Source organism: Lepidochelys kempii, chromosome 1 (genome assembly GCF_965140265.1).
Source record: "Lepidochelys kempii isolate rLepKem1 chromosome 1, rLepKem1.hap2, whole genome shotgun sequence".
NCBI classification, from domain to species: Eukaryota; Metazoa; Chordata; order Testudines; family Cheloniidae; genus Lepidochelys; species Lepidochelys kempii.
Window position 1 is genome coordinate 307,501,192 of NC_133256.1, and position 26,116 is coordinate 307,527,307.

At 40.9% G+C, this 26,116-nt stretch overlaps 1 protein-coding gene across 4 annotated transcripts; it reads left to right on the forward strand.

The window, feature by feature from the left end:
- The first annotated feature begins 492 nt into the window (after positions 1 to 492).
- On the forward strand, positions 493 to 25,379 carry ING3 (inhibitor of growth family member 3). Of its 4 annotated transcripts, none has more exons than XM_073328190.1 (12): positions 493 to 666; positions 807 to 878; positions 6,877 to 6,977; positions 13,125 to 13,190; positions 14,106 to 14,202; positions 16,726 to 16,797; positions 17,168 to 17,287; positions 18,541 to 18,698; positions 19,039 to 19,229; positions 21,219 to 21,411; positions 22,889 to 22,927; positions 24,448 to 25,379. In XM_073328190.1, the coding sequence occupies exons 1-12, from the start codon at positions 639 to 641 to the stop codon at positions 24,562 to 24,564; spliced, it is 1,254 nt and encodes a 417-aa protein (XP_073184291.1). In that variant the 5' UTR covers positions 493 to 638; the 3' UTR covers positions 24,565 to 25,379. The 4 variants fall into 4 exon arrangements, with proteins under 4 accessions (XP_073184291.1, XP_073184294.1, XP_073184293.1 ...); XM_073328192.1 differs by having other exon boundaries at positions 645 to 666; positions 807 to 871; XM_073328191.1 differs by lacking the exons at positions 493 to 666; positions 807 to 878 and adding an exon at positions 2,753 to 6,708.
- Positions 25,380 to 26,116: the final 737 nt, after the last annotated feature.

The following is a 26,116-nucleotide window of genomic DNA, read 5'->3' on the forward strand; positions in this document are numbered from 1 at the left end:
GTATGCAATGGGAAGTGGCGAGGAGGCACAGCGCTGGCCTCCCACTGCCCGTTCAGGTTTGGGCCGTGGCTCTCCAATAGGACCGACAGACAAGGTGCCAAAAACTTGCGACTGGTATTGCAACCTAGTGCACCAGGCTGGGGTGCCTGCAGAAGGATGGGGCGTGACAGCGCGCCTGGGCCGGGGCTGAGCGCAGGGGGACGCGGTGCTGGGGCAGTGGCAACCCCTGCAAAGCTCCCCAGGGCTTGAGGGAGCCGCGCCACGCGCATCTGGTCCCACCAGGCTCCTTCAAGGCGCTGGAACTTCTGATTGGCCCCGCCCCTCAACCCAAGAGCGAGCCCGTCTCCGCTGGGAGGAGGGGCGGGGCAGCTGCTGCTGGCGGTGCATTGTGGGACATGTAGTCCCTGCCCACTCCTTCACACGGCAACTACGTTTCCCAGGGTGGTACGGGCGGGCGCCAGCCGCGGCGGACGTCAGAGGCGCAGGCAGCCAATCGGCGCAGGGCCGGAGCGAGCCCCGTCCCCCGCCAATGTTGTTTTCGCCGAGTCGAGCTGCTGGTGTTGTTGGCGGCGGCGCCATATTGGAAGGGACGATCCCCCGTTAGCGAGAAGCCCCTTAGCGCTGGCCTCGCCGCCGCCATGCTGTACCTGGAGGACTATCTGGAGAGTGAGTGTGCGCGGGGCGGGGGTCCCGGCCGGCCGGGTGGCCGAGCGGAGCGGGGGGGGGCGGTGGCGCGGGGGCTCCCCCTCCCCCTCCCATGGCGGTGATTGACTCCTCTCTCCCCCCTCCCCTCTGTGTCCCCGCAGTGATCGAGCAGCTACCCATGGATCTGCGCGACAGGTTCACTGAGATGCGCGAGATGGATCTGCAGGTGCAGAGTACGTGAGCCCCGCCCACCTCCCGCCCACCCCGCCGGCGGGGGCGGCCCCGCGCGCTCAGCCCCAGGCGTTGCGGGCCGCCGGTGGCAGCGCGACTCGCATCCGCTGCCCTCGCCTGCCGCTGCCGGGAGCGGCCCGGGCGGGCACCGCGGGGGCTGAGCCGGGGCGGGGAGCGCGCCGCGGGCCTGGCCCCGGGGACTCTCGCGGCCGGCGGGCGCTGCGGGACGGGAGCCCGCGCGGCGCAGGGTCTGTGCGGGGCTGGGGAGCAGCCGGGGCTCCTCACGCAGCGAGGGGCGGAGCGTGCTGGGCGGAAACGTGCCGAGCTGTTTCCCTTCCGTCCCCGGCTGCTTCGTGACCCTGAGCTGGGGAGCGCCGGTTGCGTTGAAATGACACCGGGTTGACTTCGGGTCTGCCGAGGCCCTACGGCAATGACAGTGGGTAGGAGTTTCATTGCTGGGTCTTGTGCTGCTCCCTAGGGCAAGGCAAGGTGGCACTTCCCAAACTGCATTTCTGGCCCTCAAGTCCCTGGCAGCGGGCTGGAGCTTCAGCTGTTTCCCCCCCGTAGGAGGCTGGGTGCCGCCTCTGAAACCTCTCCTCCTGGCCCGCTTGGTGAAGGAGCTCCCTGCAAGTCCCCTTCCACTTCTGCTGGTACCCTACCTGTGCTTTGTAAGGCGTTCACCCTTCTTTAAGTATCCTCTTGGTATTCCTTTTTGCTGTCCACTTATGGCTCAGTCATTCTATTTACTTGTTTTTAGGGCTGTCAAGCGATTGATTAATTGCACTGTTAATAATAGAATACCATTTTATTAATTTTTTTCAAATATATTGACCTCATTTACAACACAGAATATGAAGTGCACAATGCTCATTTTATATTTATTTTTATTACTGGTATTTGCACTGTAAAAAAACAAAAGAAACAGTATTTTTCAATTCACCTAATGCAAGTACTGTAGTGCAAACTCTTTTTTTATGCAAGTTAAACTTACAAATGTAGAATTTTGTACCAAAAAAACTGAATTCAAAAATAAAACAATGTAAAATTTTAGAGCCTGCAAGTCCACTCAGTACTACTTCTTGTTCAGCCAGTCAATCAAACAAGTTTGTGTACATTTGCAGGAGATAATGCTGCCCGCTTCTTATTTACAGTGTCACCTGACAGTGAGAATAGGTGTTCACATGGCACTGCTCTAGCCGGCATCGCAAGATATTTACGTGCCACATGCGCTAAAGATTCTTATGTCCCTTCCTGCTTCAACCACCATTCCAGGGCGCATACGTCCATGTTGATGATGGTTCTACTCAATAACAATCCAAAGCAGTGCAGACTGATGCATGTTCATTTTCATTATCTGAGTCAAATGCCACCAGCAGAAGGTTGATTTTCTTTTTTTGTGGTTTGGGTTCTATAGTTTCTGCATTGGGGTGTTGCTCTTCTAAGACTTCTGAAAGCATGCTCCACACCTCGTCCCTCTCAGATTTTGGAAGGCACTTCGGATTCTTAAACCTTGGGTCAAGTGCTGTAACTATCTTTAGAAATTTCACATTGATACCTTCTTTGCCTTTTGTCAAAATCTGCAGTGAAAGTTGTTCATTCTTAAAATGAACAACACATGCTAGGTCATCATCCGTGACTGCTATAATATGAAATATATGGCAGAATGCAGGTAAAACAAAGCAGGGGACATACAATTCTCCCCCAAGGAGTTCAGTCACAAATTTAATTAACTCATTTTTTAATAAGCGTCATCAGCATGGAAGTCTGTCCTCTGGAATGGTGGCCAAAGCATGAAGGGGCATGTGAATCTTTAGCACATCTGTCATGTAAATATCTTGCGATGCCAGCTACAACAGTGCCGTAAGAATGCCTGTTCTCAATTTCAGGTGACATTGTACATAAGAAGAGGGCAGCATTATCTTCCATAAATGTTTGTCTTAGTGATTGGCTGAACAAGAAGTAGGACTGAGTGGACTTGTAGGCTCTGAAGTTTTACATTGTTTTGTTTTCGAGTGCAGTTATATAAGGGGGAAAAAAATCTACATTTGTAAGTTGTACTTTCATGGCAAAGAGATTTCACTACAGTACTTGTGTAAGGTGAATTGAAGAATACTATTTCTTTTGTTTATCATTTTTACAGTGCAAATATTTGTAATAAAAATAATATACACATTGATTTCAATTACAACACAGAATACAATATATATGAAAATGTAGAAAAATATCCAAAATATTTAATACATTTCAATTGGTATTGCTTAACAGTGCAATTAAAACTGTGATTAATCACGATTAATTTTTGTGAGTTAATCGCGTGAGTTAACTGCGATTAATTGACAGCCCTACTTTTTTTTGTTTTCAGGACCCATACCTTTTGGACTCCCTTGACCTCTTGTTGCTTGTAGGGCTTCTGTGACAGGATACCACAGAGAGATTTCTGCCCATGATTAGGTGTCTGCTTTGGCATAGTTCTTCACAAAGCCTTTGTGACTTCAGACGCTAAGCTGTGAAGCATCGTACTTTAAATAATTTTATTTTGATTTTCCATATGTTGTCTGATGATTCCTCAGACAGGGAGGAAGACAACTCGGTAGCATCAGAATACATCCTTGAGAGACAGTCTGTAATGGATGAGCAAGTAAAGTGGTTTGGGCATGCAGTGTAGAGGTGTTAGATCTGTTTGCAGATGTAATCCAGTGAACTCATGTATGGGGAACGCCACTTTGAGGCACAACCCTGAAGACTTCCGTAAGTCTAGCAATAGGTCAGATCATAGGCTTTTGAAGTAAAAGCCTGAGCCAGTGTTGATCTGTGAGCATTGGGACTTCATGTTGCCTGGTGAGTCTGGTTGGTCAGTTTCACAGTCTCTGTTGAAGCATGCTGAACCAGCCCTCTAAAACCAGGGACGTGATCTGACCTGTGTCTCAGCCTTAGTGCTGTCTCGGCTTCATGGCTTGATGTCATTGGTACTGAATTATGGCTTGTTAAGTAAGGCGTTGCTTCTCCTTAAAATGTCAGTAGGTGGCACCGAGAGAAAACCAGCAGCCCTTTGACTTGGGAGCTTCAAATTGAGACCACAAATATCTCTTTTCCATTCATGATCAGGTGCTGCTTAGGGAAGCTGATGAATCTCTTCACACAGAGCATTTTTTATATCAAGATCAGCTCCAGTGTCCTGGGAGTCAACAGAAAAAGCTTTGACCCAGACCTTGGTTACCCCAGTGATTCCAGGCACTCTTTTTATCTCTTCCAGTCCAGCTGCTTGTGATCATGGCTGCAAGTTGGACACCACAGATAAACCAGAGGACTGTTGGGATGCGGCAAGACAGTGATTCAATGTGAGGGTCCCACATTCCCAAAACTTTTAAAACAGTTGTGTAAGTCAACTGACTTGAGTTGGTGCTGGCTTAGAAATTTACAAGATACCTGGGCCAGGAACCCCCTTCTGTTAGAGTTAAAATTACTCTTGCACCATATCTTTGACCTCTCATTACTAGGTAGTCATGGAAAAGTATAACATGGCTGGCTGTTTCGCCCATCACAGTCATGGCCAGAGCAAAGAACAACAGAATGGTGACCAGTCTCCTGAGACTCAGCATGGGAATTTGTTCAAGTGAAGTGTTTAAAGTCTTTAACTTCAACCCTTCAGGTCTTGGATTACCAGGCCTATATAGCCAAAGGCCAATATCTGGAAAATGCCTCTGCCCTGGTAAAATCCTTTGCCCAGGAGAAGAGCCACAACCTTTAAAAAGTTGGCCCATAAGGGCTGCTATCAGAGGATCAAGAAAAAGTTGAAGGAAGTACCCTGTACCAGATCTCATTGAGGACTTAAGAAGACAAAGAATGAAAAGGCCACCCTTCATTCTCTTGCCCCCCCCCCCTCCCTCCACAAAGGAAGGGAGGGAAAACCTCTGTTTCAAAAGCAGCCTTTTATAACCGTAACAGAGTTCAAGGCTTGGCTTCACAGTGAACATCAACTGAGGCCAACAGATACTAAACCAGCAAAAAAGTTGGCTTTTTAATGGTTCTGGAGTATTTAGATAGCTGGCCACTTTATTCCTTTGAATACATCTATTGTCTTGGTGGAAGAGGGAGAATAAGCTCTTTGGGCATATTGATCATGAGCCATTGTTGCATGGGCTGTAAGACTAGGTTTTCAAAAGCCCTCAATATATAGTGACATATTGTCTCCTTGGCTTCTTGAAAGCCATTCCCCAAAGGATTTAAAAAAGCAAGTGGAAATTGTGTGGTGTACACATAGGCATGCATCGATCCCTTGATTTGCCCTGCTCAGAAACTACTTGACTACATTTTTCTTCTTTTTGAGTTCAATAAAAGGCTTATTCAGTCTGGGTCTATGTGGTAGCTTTTTCAGCCTGTAATAAACTGCTGTCTCTGCAGCTGCTTGTCAGGTTTTCTTGCAGGGCTTGACACTCTTTGGGACCTCCTTAAAGTAGGTCTGAAAAAAGCTGATGAAATTTCCTCTTGAACCATTCATGTGTATATGTGAGTCTAGGTTAATTACGTGAAAGTTGACTTTCCTTCATGTAATCAGTCCATAAAGTGAGCAAGCTTCAGGCTTTAGTGACTGGAATACCTGACCCCAAATTTTAGAAGGTTGTGCTATAGACTCATGTGAGACTCCTTTCTGAGGTTTTGTCAAAGCTCTATACTGATGAGCCTCTCATCTTTCCAGCACTGTTTCCAGGGCTCGTTCCCATCTTGGTGAGGCTCTTTTCTATATGCTGGATGCCAAAAGATCTCTCGGGGGTTTACGTGGAGTGACTAAATCCCTTAGAAAGCCAGTTCCACTTCATATTTTATTTTACTCCATTTTCTGCACAATACCAGCAATTGGAGATGTGAGATCATATTTTGCAATGGTGTCAAGTGGCTGGCCTGAAACTGGAAGTGTGTGTTCAGGGTTCATGTTATTGAGGCAGGGTGACCTCAGCTGTTGCACCTGAAAACTTTTCTATCTCAGATCATGTGCAAAGTAGTCATTGTCCTTGTTCCATACATTTTACCAAATACTGTAACTTGGATTTGGCCTTTCGGTCTCTAGGTCTTGCAGAATCTAATTCCAAAATAAGGAAACCTTAACTTTTCTTGCCCTCTTGATTTGTGGTGTTTTGGTTTTTTTTGGTGGGGGATGTTCCCTATTTCAGCTGATCACATGCTTTTGAAAATTTTTTTGTTTGTTTAAACACTACCTCGGGCTGAAGTATTAAGCTTGTTGCTTTTGGGAGATTTCCATTCCTTGTTTTAAGAAATGAACCAAACAAGGCATTTTCCTTGTTCATGCTGACGGCTGTGGAATTAGTGGCTTTAGTTTTTCCTTTTGTGATGTCTCTCAAGCTGTAGATCTTACATAAGTCCGAATCCTTCCTCAGGTGGTATCTGGCAAGAATGGGGAATTACTTTGCAATTCTACTTCATTGAGGATACCATTCTGGCAGGACTTTCACATAGTTTCCCACTTCCTCACATAGTTGGAGGGGAATTTGATATGAAGGTGATGGGTTTTTCTCTTCTCTGTTTATTGCTCTACCTTTTTGAGGCACTCATTTTTAAATTATTTGGTTTTCTATCTGACTTTATTTCTTAGGAGGATACTTTGTTTCCTGCTCAAATTGTAATTGGCTGGAAAGTTCCAAGGTCAGCAGTTTAAAGCTGGGTGAGGAGTTTGGGGCTTGCTTCAGCTTGCTGCCACTGGTCTTAGGGACCAAAAAAACCTTTAGAACTTGGAGCCCTGCTTGTCTCATGCTGGAGAGCACAATATCCTGGAGTGAGAATCCTACCCAAATGACTTCCAAGAAGCAGAATTGCAAGGTAAATAATTCTCTCCCTCGCTCAGCTGCTTGTTTTTTCTCTAGTAGTTTTGATAAAACATGCCGCCAATTCTTCTTGGTTTAAGGAAAAACCCACCACCCTGTTCAAAATACACAGCATTTGTATATGTGAGATGGTAACACTCTTTTAATCTTCTGTGTGCTGCAGATGCAATGGATCAACTAGAACAAAGAGTAAATGAATTTTTTATGAATGCAAAGAAAAACAAACCTGAATGGAGAGAAGAACAAATGACGTCAATCAAAAAGGTAAGGACACTACAGGAGTGGGTCATGTTTTTAAAAAATATATAACTCAGAGATTGGTAGTTTTAATATTAATTTTGACTGTAAAATGTTGAGAATTGTGACCTGAATTAGGCTTTGAGTCTGCCAAATTGCACTTACTGAAAAAAGGAAAATTAGCACTAATCGAGAAGCTTTCCTCCAATTTTTTTTGTCAGTACAGTGTAGTGTTCGTTTGAAATGCTAGAAATATGAAGTGACATCAGTCAGTCAGGTCAGTGATAGGGTGATCAGTAATAACAAGAGCAATATCATCTCGCCCCCCGCTCCCGTACGTGTAAGGGATAAAACAGAATAAGTGCCGTGACTTTCTTTGGAGGGAATTGTGCTGAGCTTTAGAAGCATCTTCCCTTAGATTCTTCAGAAACTCTTATGTAAGGTGGTTTCATCACTTTTACTCCACCCCTGAATAACATCAGTTGTCAGTGCCCCTCTGCCATGTACATTGGACAAACTGGACAGTCTCTACGTAAAAGAATAAATGGACACAAATCAGATGTCAAGAATTATAACATTCATAAACCAGTCGGAGAACACTTCAATCTCTCTGGTCACGCGATTACAGACATGAAAGTTGCGATATTACAACAGAAAAACTTCAAAACCAGACTCCAGCGAGAGACTGCTGAATTGGAATTCATTTGCAAATTAGATACAATTAACTGAGGTTTGAATAGAGACTGGGAGTGGCTAAGTCATTATGCAAGGTAACCTATTTCCCCTTGTTTTTTCCTTATCCTCCCACTCCCCCAGTTCCTTTTAAACCCTGGATTTAAGCCCTGGAAATGGTCCACCTTGATTATCATACACATTGTAAGGAGAGTGATCACTTTAGATAAGCTATTACCAGCAGGAGAGTGGGGTGGGGGGAGAGAAAACCTTTTGAAGTGATAAACACCCGTTTTTTCATGGTCTGTATGTATAAAAAATATCCTCACTGCATTTTTCCACCTTTATGCATCTGATGAAGTGAGCTGTAGCTCACGAAAGCTTATGCTCTAATAAGATGGTTAGTCTCTAAGGTGCCACAAGTCCTCATTTTCTTTTTGCGAATACAGACTAACACGGCTGCTACTCTGAAAAGTGTCGGTATTCCATCCAATGAGTTGTATTCTTTGCCAACCTCTAGATGAAGCTGAATTGATATAGGATGATGCTTTATCCAGAAAGTAGTCTGAAGGGACCAGACCCAGGATCCATTGGGGGGAATTTTTTCTGGACCTTAGGTCATCTGGTGCTGTGGTGGGCTATGCTTTCATGTTCAAATCACGATGAGTCCCAACCGATTACAGATAAATTGAGTTTCAGTTGGTACACTGAGGCCATGTCTGTACTGCAGACCTGCGGTGCTCCAGGTGTGCCACTAGTGTAGGTGCGTCTTATATCCACAGAAGGGGTGTTTCCATCCGCATAGGTAATCCACCTGAGTTCTTCTGTTGACCTAACTGCACCACAGTGACGGTTAAGTTGACCTAATTAGGTTGCACAAGGATCCCCAGTATGAAACTCAATTTATCAGTAATCAGTCAGGGATCAAGGTTATGAAAACATAACCCACTCACAGCCCTGGATGACCTGAGGTCCATAAGATTTTTCTCCCATGGATCTTGTGTCTGGTCCTCACCAAATGACATTTTTTCACAGCTTAGAGTGATGTAGTTAGGTCAGTGTAATTTTTAGATGTGGACCAGGCCTTAGTGGTGGTTTGGTTCTAAGCTTTTTGTACAGGTGGAGTGAGAATGTCAGCTTGAGTGGTTTAGATAGGTATTGTACCAAAAAACCCAACTGTAAATATGTAACGAGACTACATTCATCTGATATCAGGAAGCTAAAGGTCTTTTGAATTTTCTTTGTTCCTTAACTAACATGAATGGAATCCTTTATAATGGGGTGAAAACTTGATTCCATTGAAGTTAGTGGAAGTTTTCCCATTAACTTCAGTGGGGCCAAGACTTCACCTAGTATGTTCAGCTAAGTAGGATAGTTTTCAGTCTCCCTTGGACCTTTTTGCAGAGGAGGGCAGCTAAATATTTGTGCTAGAAAGTTGCACTAGTTTAACAAACATAGATTTTTAAATCTGTCTAGTTTACACAGGGATTTGTACCAGGTTAAGACACATCAATTTAAACATACAGCTAACTTGATAAGCAAGGCTTAAACAAATTTTAAGTGTCTGTTTTTAGGGGTTTATACCAGTTTGACTAGATCAGTTTTAGATGTATTTAGTTAAATCAGTGGAGTTGTCTACTATAGACAGGGCCTCATGGCAAGTCTACAGTACAAAATTAAGTTGACCTAAGTTACATCGACATACAGCTGAGGCAGTAATTAAATCGTTTTTGCATGTCCACACTATGTTCCTTGTGTCGGCGTGCACGTCCTCACTAGTAGCGTTTGCATCGATGCAGAGAGCAGAGCAACATGGGTAGCTATCCCACTGTGGAAGTTGCTAACATCTAGCGCAGGATGCTTTGGGAAAGGTTTGTAGTGCCTCCTTGGCGTAAACAAATCACGCAGGGGTGACTGGGAACATGGTTTCAACGTTCCATGATGCAGGTCTCTCCATTCCATAATTTTATTTGCATCCCATAATATTTTGTGCCGCTTTCAAAAGCCCCTCAAACCCGCCTGTCTGTCATCTCTGTAAGAAGCACGGATCTGCACAGCTCTGCACTATTGTGGTGAGCATTGTGAGCACAAGCCTGATCCTGCAGTATTTGCAGATATGCCAGTGGAGCTGTGGGAAACATGACGATTACTTGGAGGCTAGCTTGTTGTGGGACATAGACACAATTCAAGGTTGTTGTTAGCACTCATGGAGGAACTGCAGACAGTGGAGCACAAGTTTTGGGCCCAAGAAACAAGCTCTAACTGGTGGGATCGCATTGTTATGTAGGCATGGGACAATGAGCAGTGGCTGAAGAACTTTTGGCTGTGCAAGACCACATTCCTGGAAGTGTGTGCGGAGCTTGCCCCAGCCTCTGGCGCAGCAATGCCAGAATGAGAGCTGCACTGATAGTGGAGAAGGGAGGGGTGATAGCTGTGTGAAAGTTGGCAACGTCCAATTGCTACCCGTCAGTCAGGAATCAGTTCGGAGTCGGGAAATCCACATGGGGATTGCTGTGATGCTATTGTTAAGTGTGTGTTAATCGCATCGTTCTGACTCTGGGCAATTTGCAGGACATAGTGGATAGTTTTGCAGCAATGAAGTTCCTGAACTGTGGTTAGGCGATAGATGGTATTCATATCCCTATTTTGGCACTGGACCACCTTGCCACAGAGTACATCAACAGAAAGAACTATTTTTCTATCGTACTGCAAGCATTAGTGGATCACCAGGGATGTTTTACCAACATCGACACAGGCTGGTCAGAGAAGGTACATGAAGCACGCATGTTTAAGAACACAGGCCTGCTCAGAAAGCTGCAAACAGAGTCTTTCTTTCCAGACCAGAGGATTACCACTGGGGATGTTTAAATGCCAATAGCGACCCTGGGAGATCCAGCCTAACCCTTGCTCCCATGGCTCATGAAGCTGTATGCTGGCCACCTCGACAGCAGCCGAGAGTGCTTCAACTAGAGGCTTAGCAGATGTAGAATCACTGTTGAATGTGTCTTCGGCCTTTTGGCTGGTATTGTCTACTCAAGAGATTAGACCTTAGTGAAAAAAAATCTCGATTATAGCTGTCTACTGTGAAGCAAAGGGAGAAAAGTTTCTGCTGGGGTGAAGGGCAGAGGTGGAGTGGCTGTCTGTTAGTTTTGAGCAGCCAGATACCAGGGCTATAAGAAGAGCTCAACAGGGAGCTGCTATATGGCTCAGGGAGGCTTTGAAAGACCATTTTAATAGTGAGCCACAGTAGTGTGTGTTGCTGTAGGTTGCTCTGTCTGGCGTTATTTTGTGGTTTTTTGTTTTTTCATTTTTTTTTATTATTTTTGTTTTGGTTTGGGTTTTTTTGCACTCTGGTATGAACGGTCAGGTTCCCTCCCCACTCTGAACTCTAGGGTTCAGACGTGGGGACCCGCATGAAAGACCCCCTAAACTTATTTCTACTAGCTTAGGTTAAAAACTCGCCAGGCACAAATTCTCCCTGGTACCTTGGGTTTAAGTAATGCTGCCGCCACCACCAAGTGATTTAACAAAGAACCAGGGAAAAGGACCACTTGGAGTTCCTCTTCCCACAGCACTTCCCCCAAGCCCTTACACCCACTTCCTGGGGAGGCTTGAGAATAATATCCTAGCCACTTGGTTACAAAATGATCAAAGACCCAAATCCCTGGGTCTTGGAAAATGGAAAAATCAGTCAGGTTCCTAAAGGAAGGTTTTTATTAAAAAAAAAAAAAAAAAAAAGGTAAAAATCATCTCTGTAAAATCAGCATGGAAAATACTTTACAGGGTATTCGGATACAAAACACAGACTATTTCCCTCTGGGCAAAACCTTAAAGTTATAGAAAACAGGAATCAACCTCCCTCTTAGCACAGGGAAAATTCACAAGAAAAATAAAAGAGAAACTAATCCATCTTGCCTGGCTTATCTGTACTGGTTGCAATATTGGAGACTTGGATTGGGATGGGTTGGAGAAGATAGATTTCTGCTGGCCACTCTCAGTCCCAAGAGAGAACCCCCACACAAAACAAAGAGCACAAACTAAACCTTCCCCCCCCCCCCCCCCCCAAGATTCGAAAATATATTCTTTCCCCATTGGTCCTGTTGGTCAGGTGCCAACCAGGCTATTTGAGCTTCTTAACCCCTTACAGGTAAGGAGGAATTCTAGGCTATCCTTAGCTGTATGTTTATGGCAACCTTGTAATGAGTCTATAGTAATATAACATTGCACATGCACCTATTGCTGTTATCTGTGAATGATATCAGTCTCCACCAAAGATGGCAAGCAGCTCTTTGTAAAAGTGGCATGTCTTTGGCTCCACACCAGAGCGACTTAGCCCCCCTTGCCTTCTGGTACACCTGCCGCAGCTCCTTGGCTTTCATGCGGCACTGCTGCAGGCCCCTCTTGTATCCCTTCTCCTCCATGCCCCGAGCAATCTGATCATAGATATACGGCATTTCTATGGCTGGATCAGAGCTGTGCCTGCACAGCCTCTTCTCACAGCCTCTGGAGATCTACCATCTCCTGTGAACTCCAGACAGGAGTGTGTTTGCAGTGTGTAGCCAGCATGTTCAGCTGGGCAATTGCTAGATGAGCTCTCCACATGGAGTAAACAGGAAATGGGATTTAAAAAATTTGTAGCGCTTTAAAAGGGGAGGGTCATGTACCTCTGTACTGGCTTCTGGGCAGCAAAATTCTAAACAGTGACCATATTGGTTATGGGTGGGGCATTGTGGGACACTTCCTGGAGGCCACTAAAGTCGATGTAAGTAATGCAGTGCCGACACTGCGTTGGACTAACTACATGGACCTAAGCGCCGTGCCTTTCCGGGAGGTAGAGTTACTCAGTTGGTGTAGTGGGTGAGTTACATCATCGGGAGCAACATTTTAGTGTAGCTTACAGAGTTAGGTCAACATAGGTGCCTTGCGTCACCCTAACTAGTGTAGAACGGGCTTCAGTGCTGAACTTAACTCCCTTCAAAGCTATATTTAGTTTGCTTTTTGAATGACTAGGGAGTGGAGCATATTTATTTTAGAGGGCCAATCAGCAATCTACAATGAGTGATAAGTATTCTTTTTTTTTTTTAAAGCTCCTTTTGAAGTGGCACACAATTTAACATGCTGGATATTAGCTCATTCTATCAGTTTATGTATGTGTTAATATAGAGTGGAACAAGTAGGCCCAGTTTCCTTTCTTACAGCAAACTAACTTGTGTAATGAGACCATAAATATAGCAGGGAGAATACATCAGCACTTTTCATACTCTGGTTCTGTTTTTGCTCTAGAAAAGATAAAAAATGTCAAGTAGGTATCACTTAAAAATGTAGGTGAATTAATCATTGAGAGATTTGTCTTTATAGAATATTTTTTAAAGGCTAAGCAGTAAATTATATCGGATTTGTAATTCACTATGAAATATATAAATCAAAATGAGGAATTCAGTAATTATTCATAAAAGAACCACTCAAGTTATTTTGATCATGTTACCAAAAATCTCTTAACAGGATTACTATAAAGCTTTGGAAGATGCAGATGAGAAGGTACAATTGGCAAACCAGATTTATGACTTGGTAAGTAAACAAAAGGATTAAAGTGAATAACACAATTGTCTTAAGAAATTCTAAACTTTGTTATATGGGGAACCATTACATTACAGAAATATTAACAAAAAGTTGTTACCATAGTAATGTATGAAAGATAAACTAAACTTGTTTTAAAAAGTGAAAGTCACAGTTAAAACTTAAACATCTATGTTTCCACTTCATTTAAAATGTTTTGTTCTGTTTTATGCAAAAAGTATAGTGGTGTCGGTGAATGATGGACTGTGTTGCGTGCGCGCTCTCTTTTTTCTTTTTTTTGAAATGCATAAATGAATTTTCATTGCATGTGTGCACAAGTCAAACCTTTAATTATTGCTGTAATGTTGAACTTATACTCTTTAAATACAAAATAATTTAAGATCCTAACTGTATTAACAGAATAATATGGGGAAGATGAGGAAACATCAGATAAGTGGCTTTTTAATGTGTGGGCTGGCAGAGTCTTAAATAATCTTATTATATATTCCATGGGGGTACAAAATAAACAAACTGAAAACCTGTACAATATGTTACAAAGGCACTTAATGATTTCTTGTCTGCCTTTGTCTTTGCTGTTTGTTAATGGGTTTATGATCTTAAACTATCTTGGTGAGTTGATAATTGCTAAAATAGCTTTGATCTGCTAATATAGTGACATACATTGTTAGTTCTGTTGTATGATTACAGATGGAAGACAGTTTTTAAGTTTAATGTTTTTTTTGAAGGCATTGTATTATGCAGTTTCCTCTTGTAAGTCCCTGCATCACTGAAGTCTGTCAAACTTCATTCTTCTAATGCATCTCATTAAATAGTCAAAACTCTTAAATCCTCTGAAGGGTTGTAGAGTTTTATCACAGTTAAACAATTTCAAGTTTTGGAGGTCATCATTGATCTGCTTTAAAACAGGTAGACCGGCACTTGAGAAAGTTGGACCAAGAATTAGCTAAATTTAAAATGGAACTTGAGGCAGATAATGCTGGGATTACAGAAATACTAGAAAGACGTAAGTATACTCCATTATCTTTTGAAGAAAGTAACATTTTGTGTGTCAAAAGAAGATTTTGCTAAAAGTTAGCAGTTTTGTTTTTGCTTGTTTCCAATATCTGTTTTGAGTTTAAACTTAAATGCTTCGTTACGGAGTGAAACTCTTTTTAAAATATATATCATTTTTTAAAACATCTTTATATGCTTAGGCATTGCCCCCTATATTACTATTTTAGTTATCTGAGAACTAGAAGGTGCTTAGTTTCTTATATAACTAGGTCCAAATCAAGTTAAGCTAAGGCATTATTTATTAATATATCAGGTAATATGAATCAGACATAAATAAGAATTATAATAACGTAATCTTGCACAACTGAAAATTTATATTTGCTGTGTAAATCAAATGTGTTCTTAATTTAAGTTTTAAAAAACTGATCATTCTAGAAAATCCTACTGTCCAGAAGCTCAGGCCAATCAAAACCTGCTCTGGACAAGTGAAGTGTAACTTATTTACTGCATATCAAACAAGCTGCTCACCTGTACTTAAAACCCTGGATGCATTGACTGACTAGTGCATGTGACCCAAAGATTAAAACGAAAACTAACATTATGTCCAATTTTTGTAGAGGGTGCTGAATGGCAATAGGAGTGCTTAAAAGAAATATCTGGTTGGCTAAATTTCTTCTCCGGGTTTCCTCAAAGTTGTTATGACCCAAAAAGCATTTTACAGAGTGCACTTGGGTAACTATTGTACAAAAAAATATATATAATAATTTTCTTTGATTATCAAACTTAAGCTCCAGTCTGTCTTTGAACAAGTAACTTTACTTTTTTCCTTGGCTGGACTTAATCCTTTATGTTGATACATTATGCTTTTTGCTAGATTTGTCGCAATCAAATGCTTAACAAACAGTAAACCCGTTTTCTATATTTTTGGAAACAATTTGACAGTTACAGAAAAAGATAATTGTTTTGTTTAGCTTGCAGTAGGACAATGTGTATAACATCTTAAGTGACTAAATACAACTCAAGTAAATCTTATAGGAAAATTACTGTTTTAATTGAGTAACAATGATTCAACATCTGCTTCCTTCAATCCTAGGACTAGTAAGATAGCAACTTAAGTCAGACGAGAGAGGGATTAGGAAGATGAGCTTTCTGTTACTCATGACAAAACTGAATATTAAATATTTAGAAATGAAAATGTGCTTTGGTAGGTTGTATAGCTCAACTTTTTTACCAAGTTTTCAAAAAGGAAATGTCTAGTATTTTAGTGACCAAAGAATAAATATGTATAATTGAGTGTTCACAAGAGGGCAGGCACTGAGCTAGTCCATAACATGAGTAATGCTAGAACACCAAGAATATCCTCAAAATGTAACCTTGATGCTTAGTCCCGTCCTGTTAAAATGAATTCTTGTCTCAGTCATCTGAGCACTTCTGTGTTCATTCCCAAGTATCTACATTTTAAAAAAAAAAAAGTGGTGGAAGTGGTAGAGTAATTATTGAACTATAATTATTTTCTTGGATTATTTAGAAAACTTTTCACAATCTAATCTGTTGTCCTGTAATTAGATAAACTAAATAAGATAAAGTTAAAGTCATAATTAACATTGATAGGATGAATAGGTTTCAACCCATCCAAAATAATGTTGAATAAATTTGAACACAAATGTTTTTTATTTTGTATATTGTCTTAACAATTGCTTTGTCATTAAAGCCTCCCCTGTCGCTTGATCCATTGGCCTCCTTGAAGTCTAGTGCTACAAGAAACTTTGACTCTTAAATATAGGTTCTGCATCCTTTAGTTATTCCCTGAACTTGGAAATTCTTCCTTTTTTGGATCTGTCTTTCTTTTCTAGCCAAAAGCAGATAATAGCTGAAGCTTTGCCTTAAAAATGCAGTTGTGTCCTAGTGCTTATCCAGTTCAGTAGAGATTTTGAGTTTTGAGTGGTTTTTAATGGATTGAGACCTCTTGGACACACGGTGAAAAATGTTGTTTCTAAGGTCCTATCTTTTTGTAAAAAATCTACCACAAATAAAAAATCCATGATCGAGCATAAAACTATCTCAGAGCAAACCAGCAAGTAAAGCATAGTAAAATGGTATATCTGAGTCTTCCAACTTCTGAGGCCTGATCTGAAACTCATTGTAGTTAGTGGAAAGGTTCCCTTTGGTTTCAATGGGCTTGGATCAGTCCCTTGGTGTCTCAGCTTCACTTAACACTGAGGGTTGTCTATTCAGCGTTTTGGAGCGAGTGGAAACGCCTCCCAGTTTGGATCAACAGACTTGTGCTGGTGGGGCTTGCTCTGGTGCTCTAAAAATAGTTGCATAGACAGTGCTTTGAAGTCCAACTCCTTCTCTAGGATTCCTGGCTAAAACGAGTACAACTGTTTTTGTGGATTTATTCTTTGTATTGTACAGATCTTAAAGATGGATTTTGTATCTAAAAGTGAAGATGACTTGAAAGATTAAAGTTAACTACACTGCATTGTTTCGAGGTTGGCATTTAAATTGTCCTGCTTTTGTAATTGTATATTAGGTTCTCTGGAACTGGATACACCATCACAGCCAGTGAATAACCATCATGCCCATTCGCACACTCCAGTAGAGAGTAAGTTTCTGGAATTGAACATTTCATCTTCAGTTTTACTACATGTGTTGGTGAAATATTTCAAATGTATAACATTTTATTCAGAATTAGGTATTTCCTGAGTTCTCCTCATAACCCTTGTTTGCCTACATTTCAAAAACCCCACCAGCATTTGGCACAACTTAGTGTTGTTAGTATTTGTTCAAGGGAGGCCCAAGAATGAAATGTCAGGGTTTTTCTGTTGGGACTGAAGTCAGTTAATAGAGCTGTATGGTTATAGTACCTGTTTATTCTTTCCAGGTTATGGTAAAGGCTATTGAATTCTTCGCTTTCTTGAGTACTACATTCACTTTAAAATCTAGTAAACATTACGTTTGTGTTTTTCATACAGAAAGAAAGCATAATCCATCTTCTCACCATAGTACAACAGATCATGTTCCTGAAAAGAAGTTCAAATCTGAAGCTCTTTTGTCTACCCTCACTTCAGATGCCTCTAAAGAAAATACACCAGGTAATCTAAATGCCAAATTCTATTTTATTGTACCTCTTGGAGGAGGGACAGTAAAAATTTCAAATTATAATTGTGTATTCACAAAAATTAAATTTTTCTCACTTTGAGGAAAAAATTATTTTACTATTTTTACTTTCAAAGTGGTGGGGAGGAGGTTGGACCACAGCTATTAGGAAGCAGGTCAGACCTGCTATTTAGCAGCAGTGAAAAAAGAATCCTTTTGTTGGATTGTCAGATATTTTAATGTAGAGGAAAGGAAGCTACATATATACTGTAACTTCAAAATTTTTCTGAATTTCTGTTCATTTTCGAGATGCATGCATTCACAGTCCCTTTTTCCTTGGGGTGGAGAAGTCAGCACAGTAATCAAATTAAGCTCTAACTGAACTGTTTTGATCCTATGCAAAACATCAGATCAATTTCATTGCTGCGTCTCCTTTTATCTCCTTTAATTTGAGCTCTGTTGTCTTGTAAACTGAGCCTGGTTTTGTGAATAACACTTATCAAGCCTGCTGATGGGCTGTAGGGAAACTGTGGTCTTGGTGACATTATTTCAAGGGAAAGAGGCTGATTTGTAAATATGGACTACTTTTACTTACTTGTAAGTGAGGTTTGTGGTGTCTCTGACTCTTTGGTAACTTGAGTATTTAGTGCTTTGCTATTTTTAATAGTCCACTATTCATGGTCATTTATTACTTTTTTTTAAATGCCCTGCTACTTTAGGAAAGTGTATGCTAGCTAAATATTGGGAAACTGCACTTTCTTTACAAAGCGATTAATTCACAACTGCAATCAGGTATTGTGTTAAAGTTCTAGTCCTTATCTTCTTGGATATATGATTTATTTTGCTGTTAAGAAATGGTTGTCACAGTAGTATTAAATTGCACTTTTTTGAGGATGTGCATTGTAGCCATCAAAATTACAACCAAAAGACTGCACTGGACTCAGATTAAAGAGCAGCCGCTGCTTCTTAACTGGAGAGATTAGTGAGGATTGACATGAGGCACAATCCCTTCCACAAGACCACATTGTCTTGATATGCAATGAGGGGGCAAACAAAGATGGTAAATCAAACTGGCTGTTATGCGTGGCAGTAATAAGCAATGTGTCGTGACCAGCCCTTCCTATAGCATTGTTATAAATTAAGAGACGTTTCTAATCTTTGATTGTTGTTTGTAACTTTTTCTGCTTACTAAATATAAAGCTATTTTTAGTTTCACTTTAAATTTCATAAATGTGTTTTGTTCATCCAGGGTGTCGAAACAGTAATTCATCATCCTCTTCTAACAATGCATACAATGCAAACTCTTCTCAGCCACTGGCATCCTATAACCTGGGCTCATTATCTTCAGGATCTGGAGCTGGTGCTATTACCATGGCAGCAGCTCAAGCAGTGCAAGCCACAGCACAGGTAACCCCTCCCCATAAAATATCTTAAGAAAGTTGCCACTCAATGTTGGTTATGGAGAAAGGCTTATGCTTTTTTATCATTTGAATTCTCATGATCACTTTTTCAGTTGACTTCTCATAATGTTGTGCTTCCCTTTATGTTGTGGTTTCATGACATAAGACTTGCAGGAAAGGGGGGTTTGGTGTGGGCTTTTTTTCATTAGGCTGCTTCTACCATAATGTAAACTGGATAGTTGCTACAATTTTAAATAAAAATATTTGCACAGCTAGTAGTTCATAGCATGATGATTTCTATAGGAAATGTATAGTATACTTTATTCTGATATCAGTGTTTCCTTTAGATGAAGGAAGGAAGAAGAACATCCAGCTTAAAAGCCAGCTATGAAGCCTTTAAGAACAATGACTTTCAACTAGGGAGAGAATTTTCATTATCCAGAGACTCAACTGGATATTCATCATCAGCTCTGGCATCTACATTAACACAAACATTAAGTTCATCAACCACAGATTCACGGAGTGGTCGAAAAAGCAAGTATGTTCTATTTTGTTCAGCTATGTTTAGCATGTTGTCTGTCAGTTTATATCAGGGATCCCAAGCTCAAATTACCAGGAGGGCCGCATGAAGTCTAATACATTGGCCCGAGGGCCGCATCACTGACACTTCCCCCTGCTGCCCCTGGCCCCACTCCACCCTGTCCATGAAGCCCTGCCTCTTCCCACTCCTTCCCCGCCCCCATTCCAGCCCCTTCCCCAAAGTCCCCACCCCAACTCTGCCCCCTCTCCACCTCTATTCCAACCCCTTCCCCAAATCCCTGCTACTGCCCCGCCTCTTCTCCAGCTCCTCCCCTGAGCGTGCAGCTCCCTGCTCCTCCCCCCTCCCTCCTGGAAACTAAGTGCTGCCAAACAGCTGTTTGGCAGCGGGAAGCGCCTGGAGGTAGGTAGAGGAACAGGGATGCACGAGGTAGAGGAGCAGGAGCACGCTGGGGGGGGCAGCAGGGGAGGGGAGCTTGGTGGCCACAGGAAATAACTGGGGGAGGGAGGGCCAGGGAGCTTGGTGGGCCGCAGCATAAAGCTCCGCGGGCCACGTGTTTGAGACCCCTAGTTTAGATGATGGGGGGGAAGAATACTAAAATGTAGGGCCCAGATCCAGAAAGGACTTAAATGCCTAAATTTTGGCACATCTGACAAAATCCCTGTTCAGCTGCTGCTTAGCACTAGAGATGCCTAAGATGTCTAAACTTTTCACTGTAGAAGTTCTCAACTGCCTACTTTCTGCCACTGGGCATGTGCACAGTGCATCAGTTTAGGTGTCCAGGCACCTGTATAATGCCTAAGCCCCAGTGCTATCCTTAAATCAGGTGAAGATAGGCATGTCTCACCGGTGGAGCATTCTTAAAGCACACCTAATGCCCCATAAAACAACCAGGGGATGTGGGGGGCAGAAGGAGCAGCACTTCCCTTTTATAATATTTATCCCAATGGTTTGGTTATTCACCTGAGATTTAGGAGACCCCAGTTCAGTTCCTCTCTCTGCTTGATGAGAATGGATTTGAACATGTTTGCTATCTGGCCAGTGAGTATCCTAATCACTGGATTATGGGACATGCTTAGTCTCTCCTGTTGAAGCTGTTCCACTGTTTATAAATATTTAAATAAGTATTTGGACAGGTTGAGAGTGAGAGTGATTCTGCAGTCCAGTGGTTAGGGCACTCCCTGAGAGGTGGGAAACCCATGTTCAAATCCTTTCTCCTCATCAGGCAGCTGGGGGAATTGAACCAGGGGTCTCAGATCATCGGTGAGTTAAAATGAGATCTTGGTAGTTCAGACTGTTTTGTTAACTTGTACCTAAACATGCTCTCTGCTAAATTTGTTTTCTTTTGACATTGCAATTCTCTTTTTGTGATGTGCCTTGGAATGAGTTAGCACACAAGTACTGCTCAGTTTACAATTCTCAGTCTAAGTAACAGTTTTCTTATCTTCAAAGAGCTTACACTTTTCTGCTTGTTGTAGATTGTTGGTTTTATTTCGGGGAATGGATGTAAAGATGACTATTCAAAAATCAGCTCTTTGTTAAAGATTACATGTGCAATATAGATTAATTTATATACAAATTCCCATTTATTTCATTGGTTACTTGTGTATAAACAACGTGTATTGTTTACATTGACCTATGAAGGCCATCGGTGCAGTGATTGTGAAGTATGAGTCAGTTGTATTTGGCAGCTTTAACATATTAAATTCCATCAATTGGAATAATAGGCCCCCATCTTGTAAGGATACCAGAATACAAAGTCGCTCTTATTGTCTGGCAAAGAGAAGCAACATATCCATCTGAATTCACACTAGTTGCTGAATACAATCTGTTCGAGAATGACACTTGATTACTATAGCATTTGGGCACCTCATCAAAGATTCGTTCCAGCACTTTTCTGAGCCTTCTTTCCTCATATTTCATTGAGTTGGCAGTAGAGTGAACAGGTCTTACTTCAGAAAGTATTTAGTATATTTATTCATTTTTCAGAAACAACAATAAGTCTTCAAGCCAGCAGTCCTCATCTTCGTCGTCATCTTCATCTCTGTCGTCATGTTCTTCATCGTCTGCTTTAGCACAAGAACTATCTCAGCAAACAGCAGCAATACCAGAGTCTGATTCTAACAACCAAGTTGATTGGACCTATGATCCAAATGAGCCACGTTACTGCATTTGTAATCAGGTAAGTGCTCTGTATGTAGGAGTCTCAAACTCAGCAGCACCTCAACAGATGTGCTGCTTCATTATAATTCAGCCTTTCAACCCATAAGCGTTAGTTTGTAAAGTGTGAAACTTGTATAGTTTCAGTTAATTGATGGATCTCAGTTCAGATCTTTGTATCACTTTGTGTGCTTGGTTGTTATTTTAAAAGTACAATGAATACATATTTGTTGTATCTTGCTCAAAATCATACTGTGTACTATAATTAAAACAAAACCAAAGTGCAACTGAGTATATGTATATGTAGGTACACTGCTTATTTGGAATAGCCAATATCAGTTTACCCCTGCTTCAGGTTGTCAGGAAAAAAAAGTATAAACTAAATCACAATGACAGTAGGTAGTTAGTAATGGCCATGTAGTATTTTGAGATGGCAGATATATTCAACCATACAAGGACAAAATTTTAAAACCTGTCCCTTTTTTTCAGTTTCTTTTAGTCATCCCCATGGGCAGTGTACACATCTGCTTTGATGGGGTTTGAAGATATTGTGGATAGGTAGCTTTTTGGGTATTTTTCTTTTAAGCTTCTGAAACAGTATTCTAGCCCTGGAATTCTTAACTGTCAATATACACTCATTAGTGACATGAATAATGGAGTTGAATCACTGGTATTTATTGCTTATAAATATTGTTTTGTGACTGTTCTCATGTGTGAAGCTCTCTAGATGCTTTACTAATGGAAACATCAAAAACTTGGTCAAGCTGCCTTTTTACACACATGCCCCTTTTTTATAGGAAGGACTTAATTTTACATGCTGAATTTGTTTAAATACACTATGTTTACTAGTTTGGAACATTAAGCAATTTTTGCAGGTAAATTTCCCTCGTATTTGATCAGTTTTGTTTTCAGGTTTTTGGATGATTTCTATGAGATTGCGAAATCCATTCTTACTTAAAATAAGAGGGAAGGTTGTGGAGGTAGAACTGGGACTATGGTCCAAGCATGTCTGTATTTCAGAGAAGCGAGTTTTTATACAACCGAAGATTAATAGTTATGCGTCTAAAATGTTATAAATTCCAATGAAAACATTTGGTTGGTTGGTTGGTTGTTTTTTTTATACAAGTGTGCCATTTGATACTGTTTGAAATTCTTGAATCTGAAGGTGGAAACTGATCATAAACAAATGTGGAATGGATGTTATTGAGGTTTCAGGCAGATGTTAGAAGCGCTCAGCACTGAGTGCTGGTTCTTCATGTCCAACTTGAGACCTGCATGAACTTCACTGTCTTTCTGCATAAAGACAAGCAAATTGGACTTCAATATTTATTTCTCTTTTAAATAATCTAGTGTTGAAAATAAATGTCATTGCAACATATAGGTTGTCAGTATCCTGTTTATTTCAGAGCTTATATAGGAAAACTGCCATAGAATTATTCAGTAATTGAAGATGCTGATTATTTACTATATTAATAGCTTGAATTTTATCCTTGAACTAGGTGTCCTATGGCGAAATGGTGGGCTGTGATAACCAAGATGTAAGTAGCAAAATGCTAAAGACTTGGGGGATGAGAATTTGTTTTGTTTACTATTGTGCACATGCACTGGAAGTAGTTTTTATTAGTTTTTTCCTCTGGCTAAAATGACTTGTATATTCCAGTTTTCAGTTTAAAATGAAAACTGATAAAACTCTCAGTAATTTTTCAAGAATCTGTTTTGGAAAAGAAAAAAATTGGGTGAGGGACAGTAAGAACCAGCAAAACTTCTTGAAAGGGACTTGTGATAGAACTTGGAGCAGCCAGTGACCAGAATGCAAGTTCTAGTCTGCATTCTATCTGGCACATGTTCTCCATGGTTTGTGTCTTGGTCCTGTAGACATTTGGTAAGCAGGTGTGTGTGTGTGTGTGTGTGTGAGAGAGAGAGAGAGAAAATGGGCAATCATGGAGAGAATAATTGCTAAGAGGGAATGGAGAGATTACACACTTGGCTACCTCACTGTTGCTACCACTTGTATTTCATGTGTGTCATTACACAACTATGCCAGAGAGCTCAGAGGTTCAAGAATAAATAAAGCAAAATCAAGAGATTAGCACAGTAGAAATTGGGGCACGTAATAGTGCAAATTCACAGGTAATATAAAAGCAGTATGAATGATATGTTTGATCGCAATGTAAAGGGTAGTCTGCATGGCCCACAGTTTGGACTTCAGGATTGTGAACTGCAGCCCGTGCTAGCATACTGTACTGTAACTCCCCTATGTGGATGCCACAGGCATGAAGTAAAAGGTACCTAGTTTGTGTTAATGTAGCGCTGTTTAAAGAGGACTATATTAATGCAAACTAGATATCTTGTGCTTCTCACCCCTACCATCCACATGGTGGAGTTACAGCACAGCATGCTAGTTTACACCCCAATAGTTAACTGCACGGCCACATGGACATAGCCTCAGACATAAGTAGAAATTCAGTGTGCTTGTTTTTTTAAATGTATAATGTGAGTAAATGTGTATGCCAGTGCAGTCACTGTGTACTCCTTTTTAACTGTGTTTTTGTATTAGTTTCTCTTAGGAGTTGTCAGATTCTGCATATTTAAACAACTCCCCTTATATCGTTCTAGCGTAGTGCTGTTTTACTTATTGATGTCATGTAAGCTATTCCAGTTCAACTTTTTTTAAAAAAAAAACTAAGATAGCTCATTTACTCCCCAGACCGTTATAAAAGGTGATAAATCATATGATTTCAACCATGCTTTAACATGTAGCTTGATTGTTTAAAATGCACTTTCTAAGCATGGTTTAAATTTTTACCTTTTTCTAGGTGCATGGGTCCAGGTGTGGTGGTTCAAATTTTCTGTCATCTTTTGTATTTATTATTGGAAGTGCACATTAGGAAGTGAAGTTTTTTCATTCACCTCTCTTGTTTTTGCCCTTCTTATTGTCACTAGTGACTTTATGTTATGAGGACAGGATGTCATTTTGCAGACTTCATTTTCATACTTCATAAATATCCATTTCTTGCCACAGGTGCAATAAAAGTTTCTCTGTCTATTTGTTTTATAGTGCCCAATAGAGTGGTTCCATTATGGCTGTGTTGGATTGACAGAGGCACCAAAAGGGAAATGGTACTGTCCACAGTGTACTGCTGCAATGAAGAGAAGAGGCAGTAGACATAAATAAGTTTCTTCATTTGGAAAACAAATGACATCCTAAAGATTTTATAGAGGACTTTAACAAATCACATTTTGCAACCACTTAAAGAAGGATTAATATAGCAATCATAAGATCTTGAACTATTAGTTTTGCTAGTTGTGTTTTAATATTGTAAGTAAATTATTTATGCACTACTGATGTGCTATAAATATTACTCCAGTTAGCCTTGGATTGTTCCAGTGGCCAACATATGCAGACATTTGTACTCTCAAACCATTTTCTCAGAGCAGTGGGCATTCTACAATAATTCAGTCTTCAAAGAATTCTAACAAGAGAAGATTTTAAGTATGTTTTATATTGAACAGGCATATTCTGCTGCATGTACTGTACTCAAGAGCTGTTATATAACAGTATGTATATAAATGGAGCAAAAAGTCAGTGTATCTAAAAAGAATATAAGGCAGTTGTTTTTAAAATGCCTTTATAGCTTTGTTTCTTTGTGAAACTAAATTCAGCAGGCTGAAGAAAATGGTTCGTGTATAAAGCGGGCTGGTGTCCTCTAGAGTACTTGGGTACATAAGAAACAAACTCCTGTAGAGTAAAAACAAATTTGTGCCATTAGTCTTTATATGTCTCTGCACCAAACAGGGTGCAGATCATAAGAAAAAGGGTGTTAAAGTGATAAATTTTTTATACCAAATGTGTTTATTTTTTTGTGCAAGTAATCCTTTAAATTGGAATTGTATTAGGTGTTAACATTTAAAAAAAAAAATCTCAGATGTTGATATTGATGCTTTGCATACTTTGTTGGAAAAGAATAAAACCTCAGAATTAATCTGTCACTGGAAATGTGTATTTGAAGAATATAATTTATATAAGCCATTCCTTCACATACAGCCCCAAAAGCCTAGTTGAAGGAGTTATCTTTCCTCCAACTTCCATCATATGTAAGATGAGCCTATAAGAGGACTTCTTTCTGTGGATTGGAACATAAGCATTACAGTATTTGGCCATATGACTTAAACGTTTGAGGTGAGAGTGTCATGGGGGCGTGGCTGCAGACGGGAGGGAAGTATCTGGAGCAGGGACACAGAACATAACACTGTGGAGATTCCAGGTCCAGGCAGCACTTCAACACATAGAAAAGCCTAGGAGGCTGCCGTAACCTAGACAGGCCTCCAGGGATTGTGTCGGTTCAGGATTGAGAGAACACAGATGGCTTAAAACTACATTAGCCCCACCTCCCTCTGGGCTAGGAGTTCTGTGCTATGCCTCTTGAAGAAGCAGCACAGAAACTCATTGCTGAATTTAATAATCATACTCTGTCAAAAAAGTTCTTTACCTAAGACATATAACTGAAAGAGAATGTCTGTATTTGTGTCAGATTGTTTAATTTCAACATAGTTTACATATTTCCTTGTACAGACAGTTTTCTCTTTTGTTCTTTCATGCAGCAGCAGGGAAGAGAAAAACGTAAAAATAGAAAATGTGATTATAAGCCCCTCAAAACTCCCATCTCTAGAAGAGGGATGTATTTTATATTGGGATATCCCATACTTGCATGGGTCTTTGTGCAGGC